Source organism: Bombina bombina, chromosome 10 (assembly GCF_027579735.1).
Source record: "Bombina bombina isolate aBomBom1 chromosome 10, aBomBom1.pri, whole genome shotgun sequence".
NCBI classification, from domain to species: Eukaryota; Metazoa; Chordata; class Amphibia; order Anura; family Bombinatoridae; genus Bombina; species Bombina bombina.
The window spans coordinates 42,992,259-43,006,466 of record NC_069508.1 but is presented as its reverse complement, the minus strand read 5'-3'; the positions used below and the strand labels follow the sequence as shown (position 1 = coordinate 43,006,466).

At 39.8% G+C, this 14,208-nt stretch overlaps 1 protein-coding gene across 1 annotated transcript in view; it reads right to left on the bottom strand.

The window, feature by feature from the left end:
• Positions 1-3,730: 3,730 nt before the first annotated feature.
• ZNF644 (zinc finger protein 644) overlaps positions 3,731-14,208 on the bottom strand; it is a 260,602-nt gene continuing 250,124 nt past the window's right edge. The window contains exons 3-4 of the mRNA XM_053693127.1: positions 11,145-11,271; positions 3,731-4,995 (exon numbers count right to left, since the gene is read on the bottom strand). Of these exons, the coding sequence (XP_053549102.1) occupies positions 4,803-4,995; positions 11,145-11,271 (320 nt within the window). The 3' untranslated portion in view covers positions 3,731-4,802. The remainder of the gene's footprint in view (positions 4,996-11,144; positions 11,272-14,208) is intronic.

Below are 14,208 nucleotides of genomic sequence, written 5' to 3'. Positions count from 1 at the left end.
AAAACGTTGATGAGTATTTAGAAAAATTTCACAGGTTTATTCATACAAACACGATAAAAACAATTAAAAATGTAAAAAATATATGAAATTGCGATCGAAGTGAGTTGAAATTACTCAACTTATTAGATATATATCCTCTTATACATTAACTTTTATGGTATCAGACAGGATGGTGATACACAAGTGTAAAAGAATAAAAAGTATAGAGAATATAAAAAATATAAAAAAAGTCCTTCATGGATCCATGAGTACAGTAAAAAATATATGAATAAAACCATATAGCAGATATAGAAATACAATCTTCAAAAATTAAGATACTAAAAACATACAATACAATATAGTTAACGATTCCTAAATGTAATAATTATGTAAACAGTGTGTAGTGTCTCCTATGTGTATTAGACAATCCCTGATATTAGGGTAAATAGTTCCAAGTTCCTTGGGGGCAATTCTGCCCTATGGTGAGTCGATTCTAGGGGGTATAGCTGTGAAGGTGTCCAAGAAGTTTGACTTAGTGAAGGGTGATGTAAAAATGTGGAAAAAACAAATAGAAAAATAATGTCCTAGTGCTGTGATCAATGGCAATAAAACTCAGATCCAAAAAAATTTTTTGTGACAAAAATAAGTGAGAAGTAGAAAAGAGTTGAAAAAAGTAAAAGATAATCGTATTAATGTCCCAATTCCAAAATCCAAAAAGATTTATATGGATATTTTGGATTTTGGAATTGGGACATTAATACGATTATCTTTTACTTTTTTCAACTCTTTTCTACTTCTCACTTATTTTTGTCACAAAAATTTTTTTTGGATCTGAGTTTTATTACCATTGATCACAGCACTAGGACATTATTTTTCTATTTGTTTTTTCCACATTTTTACATCACCCTTCACTAAGTCAAACTTCTTGGACACCTTCACAGCTATACCCCCTAGGATCGACTCACCATAGGGCAGAATTGCCCCCAAGGAACTTGGAACTATTTACCCTAATATCAGGGATTGTCTAATACACATAGGAGACACTACACACTGTTTACATAATTATTACATTTAGGAATCGTTAACTATATTGTATTGTATGTTTTTAGTATCTTAATTTTTGAAGATTGTATTTCTATATCTGCTATATGGTTTTATTCATATATTTTTTACTGTACTCATGGATCCATGAAGGACTTTTTTTATATTCTCTATACTTTTTATTCTTTTACACTTGTGTATCACCATCCTGTCTGATACCATAAAAGTTAATGTATAAGAGGATATATATCTAATAAGTTGAGTAATTTCAACTCACTTTGATCGCAATTTCATATATTTTTTACATTTTTAATTGTTTTTATCGTGTTTGTATGAATAAACCTGTGAAATTTTTCTAAATACTCATCAACGTTTTATGTACATATATCCCAGACCAATTTGAGGCGCTCCCTAGATTCTAAATTATACACTGTTCAATATCTATAGACAAACTAGGTGTCTTATTTTTTCTGGGGAGCTAGTTGGATATAGAGGAGACGCTGTGAGGAACACAACCTATTCTTGGCCTGTTTACCCTTGTTCCAAGCCTGGTTAGGTCTCCAGACTGACTTGGATTGGGCAAAATTCCCCTCTTGCTTTGCAGCAGGGGAAGCTGAAGCGGGACCACCCTTGAAGTTCCGAAAGGAACGAAAATTATTTTGTTTGGTCCTCATTTTATTTGTTTTATCCTGACGGAGGGCATGGCCTTTCCCTCCAGTGATGTCTGAAATAATCTCTTTCAGTTCAGGCCCGAATAGGGTCTTTCCTTTGAAAGGGATGTTCAAAAGTTTAGATTTTGATGACACATCAGCAGACCAGGACTTAAGCCATAACGCCCTGCATGCTAAAATGGCAAAACCTGAATTCTTTGCCGCTAATTTCGCCAGTTGGAAAGCGGCATATGTAATGAAAGAATTAGCCAACTTAAGGGCCTTAATTCTATCCATAATATCCTCTAATGGAGTCTCCATCTGAAGGGTCTCTTCTAGAGCCTCAAACCAGAAAGCAGCTGCAGTAGTTACAGGAACAATGCACGCAATAGGTTGGAGAAGAAAACCTTGATGAACAAAAATTTTCTTCAGGAGACCCTCTAATTTTTTATCCATAGGATCTTTGAAAGCACAACTGTCTTCGATAGGTATAGTTGTACGCTTAGCAAGAGTAGAAATAGCTACCTCCACCATAGGAACCATCTGCCACAAGTCCCGCATGGTGACCACTATAGGGTCACAATCATCTAGAGTCGCTAATACCTCCCTGAGCAATAAGCGGAGGTGTTCAAGCTTAAATTTAAAGGCTGTCATATCAGAATCTGTCTGAGGGAGCGTCTTTCCTGAATCAGAAATTTCTCCCTCAGATAACAAATCCCTTACCCCTACTTCAGAACATTGTGAGGGTATATCGATACGGCTACTAAAGCGTCAGACGGCTCAGCATTTGTTCTTAACCCAGAGCTGTCACGCTTTCCTTGTAAACCAGGCAGTTTAGATAAAACCTCTGTGAGGGTTGTATTCATAACTGTGGCCATGTCTTGTAAAGTAAATGAAATTGACGCACTAGAGGTACTTGGCGTCACTTGTGCGGGCATTACTGGTTGTGACACTTGGGGAGAGCTAGATGGCAAACCCTCATTTCCTTCTGTCTGAGAATCAGCTATTGCAATATTTTTAAGTGCGAAAATATGCTCTTTATAATTTTTTGTCACCACACTCACTTTACCTTTCCTAGTACTTAGAGTAGACAAAGAGAATGACTGGGGGTGGAGCTAAGGGAGGAGCTATATAGACATCTCTGCTGTGGGTGCTCTCTTTGCCACTTCCTGTAAGGAAGGAGAATATCCCACAAGTATTGATGAATCCGTGGACTTGATACATCTTACAAGAGAAATAAGCAAAACTATCCATTTAAAAAACAAACTATGGGCTATAGAAATAGATCATCTACAAAACATTTATGCAAAGAAAAAACGTGTATAATGTCCCTTAATCAGCTTTGCTGGGGTGCTCTGTGCCTCCTCCTGCTGGCCAGGAGTTGATTATCCTACTAGTAATTGGAATGAAGTAGTGGACTCTCCATGCCATAGGAAAGAAATGGGTTTACCTGCTTTTGAGTTTCTGGACTTTGTTGGCTATACATAACATTTCTACCATCAGTAAAAATTCAGCTTTTAAGGGTATATTAAAAATTTATAAGCATAGTATTTATTTTATTCCAAGCCTCTCTATAGTCATGGGAACCACCATGCTGAAATTTGGCTATTACTGCATTCCTTTAGATACCTGCAGTGAAACTTAGGTTCAAAATGGTGGCACCCATAATTAGAGGGGGCCCATGAAATGTATTTAGTGTTTACACTTACATTATTTGAACCAAATCGATTCTGAAGTTTGTCTGAAGTAAGGGGTCTTTGGGTTAACTAAGAACTTACACTTTGTGAACAGGTACAGGAGGCTTTCAATTTTAGCATTGATTGAAATATTTTTGCTGTATCTACCATTATAGGCAAGAAAAATTCATAGTGGCTTGGACCATATGAGATTTCCATTTTTTTTTAATTAGAAGCACTAATCCCTTGAAATAATTCTTCAAAGGCATATTGAATGTGATGATATATAGCAAAGAGTAAAGTAAATGTGTACTATATTCCTGTTGAGTTGTTTTTCCTTAAATGAATAGCAAAAAAAAGGAAAGCACCCAAGACATTTGAAACTCTTGCTTCCATCCTCACAACACATTTATTTCAATATTTCCGTAAGTAGGCCCTTTGCATGAGCATAGTGTTACACAATTTTTTCTTACACAACCACATCCAAAACAAGATCTAAAATCGTAAATTGTAAACATTCTCATGTGTTGAAATATTGTTTTGCTAGAATGATAAAAATGTAGATAAACTGAAAATGAGAACATGTACAGTGTGGTGAAAAATCTACTTTATAGAAATGTGCTTTGATAAACTAGTAAGAAGGCAAATCGACTAAAGTATAACACAAATAAAAATGGAAAACCAATTACTTTTGTTGCAATAACAAAAATTATGCTCAAATTTAAAATAGGAAATGTAAATGGGTAATTACATTTTGTTGACAAAAGGAGGTAGCATGGATGCGCCAGTTAGTGAGAAATGCAATTGAAAAAGAGAATATTTCCTCACAACAAATAATTTCCAGTACTATGTACATTTTTTTTAAAGAAATATTTGTTTCACAATTCACCCTCCACTTTTTAGTACAAAAGCTTCTGTGTAGTAGTAGTAATAATAATAATAATCATAAAAAACTAAAACAAAAACCGTCCATACATCTATACAGAAATTTACTGATTGCCTTATTTGAATTGAACAGTCTTTTGAACTGAAGAATATGGTAATACTTAATGCCCTAAATTAAGGAATACATTTTGAAGTATTGATTCTTTATATAAAATACTTTGTACAAACAAAAAGAATTTAAGAACATCCAAGTCTTTTTTTTTAAATAAGGATGCCTGCATTTTTTCATGGTCAATATTTTCATAATCCGATTAAAATCTTTGATAATTTTAAAAAGTTTTGTAGATCTAAAAAGACTTTGTCACATTAAACACATTATGTAACCAAAACTTAAAATTATTTCTAATAAAATATAAAGAACTTACTGTAACTTAAGGACAGTTATTTTTTACATTATGGCAAATCAGTATTTAGTTTGTCCTTTGCAATATAAACAAATATAGCAACATTTAAAAAAGCTCCACTGTACATCCAATGCAGATGAGTTTTGTTATTAATATGGTCATTTCTTCTATGTTGCTGCTTCCGCCATGAGTAGAGAAAATGAAGTTTCAGTGATTGAGGGAGTTTTTTTAAGCAGCGGCTCTACTTCAACCATACCAGCTCCAGTCCGAGGAAGATTAGCATTAACAATGTGGCGTTGCAAGTGCTTTATCCAGTCCTCTTGAACTGACAGAGGTCCACGAAAAACAAGTCCACAAAACCTAATATAAGGAAACAAAGTTGAATATACATATTCACATGCAAAACTGCACAAAAATTTAAGTTTTCAGAGCAAAAGTAACAAAAAAAAAAGTCAAAGTTGCCCCAGAGGAAGAAGTGATTGATAAATGATGTGTATATATACTCAGTCGACTTATCTTTATAAAAAGTGGCAAAAATAAAAAATACATAGGTGCATTTCAATCTCAAATAGGTGCACTTTAGCGATATACTTCCATTTGCAAAAAATGCTTCTAATAAGTTATTACAGTTTTTCTGCAGCATACACACATATCCTGTGAGGGCCTGTGCACCAGTATTCAAGCCACACCTTCTCAGGTCAGTAGTAGCTTGTAGGACACAAATGATGCCACCACCAGCTCTCTGAGCATGCACAGTGTTTAAGTACTGGTGCATAGGCCCTCACAGCATATATGTGTACTGCTGAAAAACAGTAATACATTTTACTAGAAGCATTTTTGCTAATGGAAGTATATTGCAAAAATGCTTATATTTCAAATTGAAATGCACCCACGCACATTTAAATTTTTACCTTTCTATCCCTTTAAGGAATTTGCAAAGATTAAACACATGGCAGGAAACTCTCTAAAAAATAAAAAAAGATAGCATAGAATTATTTTTTTTAACCCTGCATAACTAGTTAATACAAAGAGAAAGTTGAATTTCAAATATGGTGGGGTGCTAGACCCCACCCATTTAAATAAATTCCCCCTCGCTCATATGGCAGTTTAATGTCCCTTTAACCATGTACTTAACCTTTTTACAAGACATAGTTATATGCCAGCAATAGCTCTCTGGTCTTTTTAAGTGTACTTTATTAGAACAAAGTGTAAGTGTTAATGTGACTTCATATACAGGTAGAAAAGCTTATTTCTGGTTTCATGGTTGATTTGTTCATAATTATATACCTCATAGATCATAAAGACTTCTTAAATGTTTTTGTGTTGCATACATATTTCTGAAAAAAGGTGTAAAAAACAAACAAAAAAAGCAAAGCAAAACAAAAAAAAAAAAAAAAATCAGTAAAAACAAATTATACTTACCTGATAATTTACTTTACATCTGTATGAGGAGAGTCCACGGCTTCATTCCATACTTGTGGGAATACAGAACCGGGCCACCAGGAGAAGGCAAAGACACCCCAGCCAAAGGCTTAAATACCTCCCCCCACTCCCCTCATCCCCCAGTCATTCTGCTGAGGAAACAAGAAACAGTAGGAGAAATATCAGGGTATAAATGGTGCCAGAACAAAAAATTATGGTCCACCCAATGGAGATAACGTGCAGGGGCCGTGGACTCTCCTCATACAGATGGAAAGGGAAATGACCAGGTAAGCATTATTTAAGTTTTCCATCTTAATATGAGGAGAGTCCACAGCTTCATTCCTTGCTTGTGGGAAACATATACCCAAGCTCTAGAGAACACTGAATGAAAACGGGAGGGTAAAAGAGGCGGACCCTATTCTGAGGGCACCACACCCTGCAAAACCCTTTCTCCCAAAAGCTGCTTCAGCTTTGTAAAACTTTGAAAAAGTATCTAAGGAGGACCAGGTAGCGGCCCGACAAATCTGCTCCATAGAGGCCTCATTCTTGAAGGCCCAAGAAGAAGCCACAGCTCTAGTTAAATGAGCCGTAATCCGAGGAGGCTTATGTCCCACTGTATTATATGCTAAGCGAATAATGCTCCTCAACCAAAAAGATAGGGAAGTGGACGAAACCTTCTGCCCTCTGCTCTTCCCACAATAGACAAACAATGCCGAAGTCTGTCTAAAATCCTTTGTGGCCTGAAGATAGAATTTCAAAGCCCGAACCACATCTAGATTATGAAGTAATTGTTCCTTCGCAGAAGAAGGATTAGGACACAAGGAAGGAACCACAATCTCCTGATTGATGTTGTGATCAGACACAACCTTAAGAAGAAAACCCAACCCAGTGCAAAGAACAGCCTTGTCAGCATGAAAAACTAGGTAAGGAGGGTCACATTGCAAAGCCGCCATCTCAGAGACTCTGCGTGCCGAGGCAATAGTCAGTAGAAAAAGAACCTTCCAAGACAGTAACTTGTTAACTGAATGCATGGGCTTAAAGGGAGCCCTCTGCAAAACCTTAAGAACCAGATTTAAACTCCAAGGAGGAGCGGAATGTCTAAACACAGGCCTGATTCTAGACAGAGCCTGAACAAAAGACTGTATATCAGGAAGCTCAGTGAGCCTCTTGTGTAATAACACAGATAGAGCCGAAATCTGTCCCTTTAAGGAACTAGCGGCAAGTCTCTTCTTCAAACCGTCTTGGAGAAAGGAAAGAATTTTGGACACCCTGACCTTATGCCAGGGGAATCCATGCTCTTCACACCAGAATAAGTAGGTCCTCCACACCTTATGATAGATGTGACAATTGACTGCCTTTCTAGCTTGAATGGGAGTATCAATCACTCTCTCAGAAAAACCTCTCTTGGCTAGGACTAAGCGTTCAATCTCCACGCAGTCAGCCTAAAATTATTTAGATTCTGATGAACAAAGGGAACCTGTTCCAGCAGATCTCTGCTACAAGGTAACCTCCATGGAGGAGATGAGGAAATCCCCACCAGATCCGCAAACCACATCCTTCGCAATGGAGCAATTAGGATCGCCGAAGCTTGCTCCTGCTTGATGCGGGCTTCTACCCGAGGTAGAAGTGGTAACGGTGGAAAGATGTGAACTATTTTGAACCTCCAAGGCACTGCTAATGCATCTATCAGCTCTGCCTGGGGATCTCTGTACTGCAACCCGTATCTGGGTAGCTTGGAATTGAGTCGGGACGCCATGAGATCCATCTCCGGCGTCCCCCATCTGTTTAAAATCTCTGCAAACACCTCAGGATGGAGAGACCATTCCCCTGGATGAAAGGATTGTCTGCTGAGGAAATTTGCTTCCTAGTTGTATACACCCGGGAATGTGGATCGCTGACAGCGAGCTGTTGTGGGCCTCCGCCCATTCCAGAATCCGAGATACTTCCCTCATTGCTAGGGAGCTCCTCGTTCCCCCCTGATGGTTGATGTAAGCCACCGAGGTAATGTTGTCTGATTGGAATCTGATAAACTAGGACGAACCCAGTAGAGGCCAAGACTTCAGAGCCTTGAAGATCGCTCGAGGTTCAAAAATTTGATCAGGAGAAGAGATTCCAATGGCTCTCCATCCTGAGAGACTTGCGTCTCTAGTCACAATCTCCCAGGATGGTCTCAAGAAGGATGTCCCTTGGGACAGGAGATCTGGACAGAGCCACCAAGAGAGCGATTCTCTCGACCGGTTGTCCAGAGAAATCTGTTGAGTGGTCTCCGTTCCATTGCCTCAGCATGCACAGCTGAAGAGGTCTGAGATGGAACCTGGTGAATAGAATGATATCTATGCTGGACACCATGAGCCCAATTACCTCCATACACCAGGCCACAGATGGCCTTGAGGAGGTCTGGAGGGCAAGACGATTGGAAGTAATTTTGCAACATCTCTGGTCTGCAAGGAATATCCTCATGGATATGAAATCTATTATCATGCCCAGGAATTCCACCCTAGTACTGGGAACCAGATAACTCATTCCTAAGTTTATCTTCCATCCATGAGATTGAAGAAGAAGAGCTCTTAAATGGTCTTCTGCCAGCCTGAACCAGGATGTCGTCCAAGTTAGGCGCTACTGCAATACCTCTGGACCTCGCCACGGGGAGCAGAGCCCCCAGAACCTTCCTAAAGACTTGGAGCAGTAGCCAGACTAAAAGGAAGAGCCACAAACTGTAAGTGCTGGTCCAGAAAGGCGAATCTTAAGAACCTGAAGTGATCCTTGTGTATTGGCACATGTAGGTAAGCTTCCTTCAAGTCTATCATAGTCATGAACTGTCTCTCTTGAACTAAGGGCAGAATAGAACTTATCGTCTCCATCTTGAACAATGGGGCCGACAAAAACTTGCTTAGGCACTTTAGGTCTAGAATCGTGCGAAACGTACCCTCCTTCTTTGGGACCACAAAAAGGTTTGAGTAGTACCCTAGACCTCGCTCTGATAGAAGTACTGGCACAATTACCAGGGAGGAGAGATCCCTCACGCACCCTAGAAAAGCTTCTTTTTTTTCTTGAAGATAGGTTTGATAAGAGGAATCTGCCCCTGGGCGGATGAGATTTGAAACCTATCCTGTAACCCTGAGAGATGACCTCTAGAACCCAAGGGTCCTGCACGTCCCCCAATCAAGCCTCCACAAAGAGAGATAGTCTGCCCCCAACATGATCCAACACCGGATAGGGGCCGCTGCTTTATGCCAACTTTGTTTCGGTGGGCTTCTTGTTCTGCTTGGATTTTTTTTCCAAGATTGAGATGGTTTCCAAGTTCCCTTGGACTGATCAGGTTTCTCGGAGGGCTGCTGCCATTCGGATTTATCTGAACGAAAGGGACGAGTGCAAAGTTAAACAAAACGTCTGCATATCGTATGCACTAATGTCACACTTGCAAAATAATTATTATATATATGATATGCCTGATGAAACAGCGTTGGTGCTGAGAAACGCGTTGCATGTGTACAAGGAGGGTTATTATATGCCCTGCCTGTTGGTTCCTGTTAATAAATTAAATTCTTAACTTTATTGGAACCTCTACTGATATCTTTAAACACCCACTACCATTCGCCTATTTCCTTATTGGGGATTGAATTTGTTGGCCTTCTGGCCTCTTGCTGCTGGAGCCTGCTCCTGTGATCCTGTTCAAAGGATTTAAAGTACAAGTGTTCCTGTATACACCTTGGAATTGCAGCAAGCTGGGTTGCTGTGATTACCCAGTATGTGCATGATAGCACTGTATGAGTGCTATTGAAAAATGTGAGTACCCTGTTGTGGTCATAAAAGTAGCGCTTACATCGCAACACACATACTAAGCCCTATTAGGTAGGAGGCACTAGCCATGACCCAAGGCTTCAGATCCCATATTTGTGTGGAAAGCATGATTCCTACCACAATGTTCCGCATGCAGACACTAGCCATAAGGCGGATAACCATCAGGCATGATGAGAGCCAACTAGCCTTCTGTTTATATGGGACTCACCTCTCAGCAAAGTTCTGGCAGTCCCAAAGTCCTGTAATACAAACAACACTCAGTGTTAGATCCCTGTCATTGACACGAAAGTTTAGATCCCAGAGAGCGAATAAAAGATCACTGAAGATCAAACTGGAGAGGCTAAGGAACTTTTTCTGCAAAACCCAGATAAGTAAGCCAGGACATTCAGCCTGTGATGTGCATGCATGTAGAACATCTGCACTGCAAGCAGCTTGAAATACTGCTAGGGAGAGCCAGTAGCAATACATTCTACAAAGGGGCAAAGCATATGAATTAAAGCAATTAGTTTATTTCCATTATTCAAATAAATAGTGCTTGCAATGTGTGAAACACCATTAAACAGTGGCTTTACACTTCTGGGAACAACAAACTACCCTGCCCTTTACCTCATAAAGAGAACTCACATATTTGACTGTATGCTAGAGCTTATTTGCTCTGTACAGCTGTCTCCTTGTTCTTCTGTGACACTGTTCCAGATCTCTTTCTGATCACTTGTACCAGGAAGAGGGATGAGTAATGCAATTTAAAGCAAATGAGCTGACAAGCTAACCATGAGGGGAAAAGGCAAGGGAGGGTTGTGCAGGGCAGACCCATGTGAGTTTTAACACAACATCAATGCTGAATGTGTAACCCTGACCTCTCCTATGCTGTCAGCCAATTGGACTTTAGGAGCTCTTTTTCTTTTTGGACATCTAATAGAGACTGAAATTTCTTACAGGAGCAGACTGAGCATGTGTACAGTGCTCTCAGGCAGAGCAGATTTCCAAAAACCTTAGATCTTAACAGTAATTTTCAACCCTTTTTCTTTCTTTTTTTTTTTTTTTTTTTTAACTATAAGCTTTTTTTATTATTTTAAACTAACGCCCTGAAAAACAAAAAAACAAAAAAAACAACAACTACTAGTAACCTTACAGTCCCACCTCACATTGCACTTTTATTTATTATTTTTATATTTTATTTTTTGCCCAAATGTCCCTATGGAGGAGCCTCCACTGATTATATGCTATTATTGTTATAAAAATAAATGTGTGTGTGTGTATATATATATATATATATATATATATACCTGCATCTCAAGATGTAAACTTCTTCAGAACTGTGAGGTAACTGTAGTCCTTTCTTCTTACTTCCAGATCTTGACCTTGACTTTTTTTGCTTGCAGTCTAATACTAAGTAAACAAAAGCACAGCATTAGTATGTGGACAAAAATGTTAACTATTCATCACTGCCAATTATACATTTAATAGATTTTATTCTCACACTTTAAAGACATTGCAATATTGGTTACTAAAATTTCACTTTAAGTAAAACAAAGGTCACTATGTATTTGAACACAGTTACAACATATTGAATAAGTACATCAATAATCATTTTCAATCACCACAAAAATGCTGTACACTTAAAAAAAACCAAAAAAACAGAATTTATGCTTACCTGATAAATTACTTTCTCCAATGGTGTGTCCGGTCCACGGCGTCATCCTTACTTGTGGGAATATTCTCCTCCCCAACAGGAAATGGCAAAGAGCACAGCAAAAGCTGTCCATATAGCCCCTCCTCAGGCTCCGCCCCCCAGTCATTCGACCGACGGTTAGGAGAAAAAAAGGAGAAACTATAGGGTGCCGTGGTGACTGTAGTGTATAGAGAAAGACATTTTTCAAACATGATTAAAAAAACCAGGGCGGGCCTTGGACCGGACACACCGCTGGAGAAAGTAATTTATCAGGTAAGCATAAATTCTGTTTTCTCCAACATTGGTGTGTCCGGTCCACGGCGTCATCCTTACTTGTGGGAACCAATACCAAAGCTTTAGGACACGGGTGAAGGGAGGGAGCAAATCAGGTTACCTAAACAGAAGGCATCACGGCTTGCAAAACCTTTCTCCCAAAAATAGCCTCCGAAGAAGCATAAGTATCAAATTTGTAGAATTTGGCAAAAGTGTGCAGAGAAGACCAAGTCGCTGCCTTACATATCTGATCAACAGAAGCCTCGTTCTTGAAGGCCCATGTGGAAGCCACAGCCCTAGTAGAGTGAGCTGTGATTCGTTCAGGAGGCTGCCGTCCGGCAGTCTCATAAGCCAATCGGATAATGCTTTTCAGCCAGAAAGAAAGAGGTAGCAGTAGCTTTTTGACCTCTCCTCTTACCAGAGTAAACGACAAACAAAGATGAGGTTTGTCTAAAATCCTTTGTTGCTTCTAAATAGAACTTTAAAGCACGAACTACATCTAAATTGTGTAACAAACGTTCCTTCTTTGAAACTGGATTCGGACACAAAGAAGGCACAACTATTTCCTGGTTAATATTCTTGTTGGAAACAACTTTTGTAAGAAAACCAGGCTTAGTACACAAAACAACCTTATCTGAATGGAACACCAGATAGGGTGGATCACACTGCAAAGCAGATAATTCAGAAACTCTTCAAGCAGAAGAAATAGCAACCAAAAACAAAACTTTCCAAGATAGTAACTTGATATCTATGGAATGTAAAGGTTCAAACGGAACCCCTTGAAGAACTGAAAGAACTAAATTTAGACTCCAAGGAGGAGTCATGGGTCTGTAGACAGGCTTGATTCTGACTAAAGCCTGTACAAAAGCTTGTACATCTGGCACAGTTTCCAGTCGTTTGTGTAACAAGACAGATAAAGCACAAATCTGTCCCTTTAGAGAACTTGCTGACAACCCTTTATCCAAACCCTCTTGGAGAAAGGAGAGAATCTTAGGAATTTTAATTTTACTCCAGGAGAATCCCTTGGATTCACACCAACAGATATATTTTTTCCATATTTTATGGTAAATCTTTCTAGTCACAGGTTTTCTGGCTTGGACCAGAGTATCTATCACTGAATTAGAAAATCCACGCTTGGATAAAATCAAGCGTTCAATTTCCAAGCAGTCAACTGTAGAGAAACTAGATTTGGATTCGAATGGACCTTGTATTAGAAGATCCTGTCTCAAAGGTAGCTTCCATGGTGGAGCCGATGACATATTCACCAGGTCTGCATACCAAGTCCTGCGTGGCCACGCAGGAGCTATCAGAATCACGGAGGCCTTCTCCTGTTTGATCCTGGCTACGAGCCTGGGAAGGAGAGGAAACGGTGAGAACACATAAGCTAGGTTGAACGACCAAGGCGCCACTAAAGCATCCACTAGAATCGCCTTGGGATCCCTGGATCTGGACCCGTAGCAAGGAACCTTGAAGTTCTGACGGGACGCCATCAGACCCATGTCTGGAATGCCCCATAATTGGGTTAACTGGGCAAAGACCTCCGGGTGGAGTTCCCACTCCCCCGGATGGAAAGTCTGACGACTCAAGTAATCCGCCTCCCAGTTGTCTACTCCTGGGATATGAATTGCAGATAGGTGGCAGGAGTGATCCTCCGCCCATTTGATGATCTTGGATACCTCTCTCATCGCCAAGGAACTCCTTGTTCCTCCCTGATGGTTGATGTAAGCAACAGTCGTCATGTTGTCCGACTGGAATCTTATGAATCCGGCCTTCGCTAGTTGAGGCCAAGCCCGGAGCGCATTGAATATCTCTCTCAGTTCCAGGATGTTTATCGGGAGAAGGGACTCTTCCCGAGACCATAGACCCTGAGCTTTCAGGGAGTCCCAGACCGCGCCCCAGCCTAATAGACTGGCGTCGGTCGTGACAATGACCCACTCTGGTCTGCGGGAACTCATTCCCTGAGACAGGTGATCCTGAGTCAACCACAAACGGAGTGAGTCTCTGGTTACCTGGTCTACTTGAATCTGGGGAGACAAGTCTGCATAGTCCCCATTCCACTGATTGAGCATGCACAGTTGTAATGGTCTTAGATGAATTCGAGCAAAAGGAACTATGTCCATTGCTGCAACCATTAATCCTACTACTTCCATGCACTGAGCTATGGAAGGCTGCAGAATAGAGTGAAGAACTTGACAAGCATTTAGAAGCTTTGACTTTCTGACCTCTGTCAGGAAGATCTTCATTTCTAAAGAATCTATTATTGTTCCCAAAAAGGGAACTCTTGTTGACGGAGACAGGGAACTCTTTTCTACGTTCACCTTCCACCCGTGAGATCTGAGAAAGGCTAGAACAATGTCTGTATGAGCCTTTGCCTTGGAAAGAGACGACGCTTGAATTAGAATGTC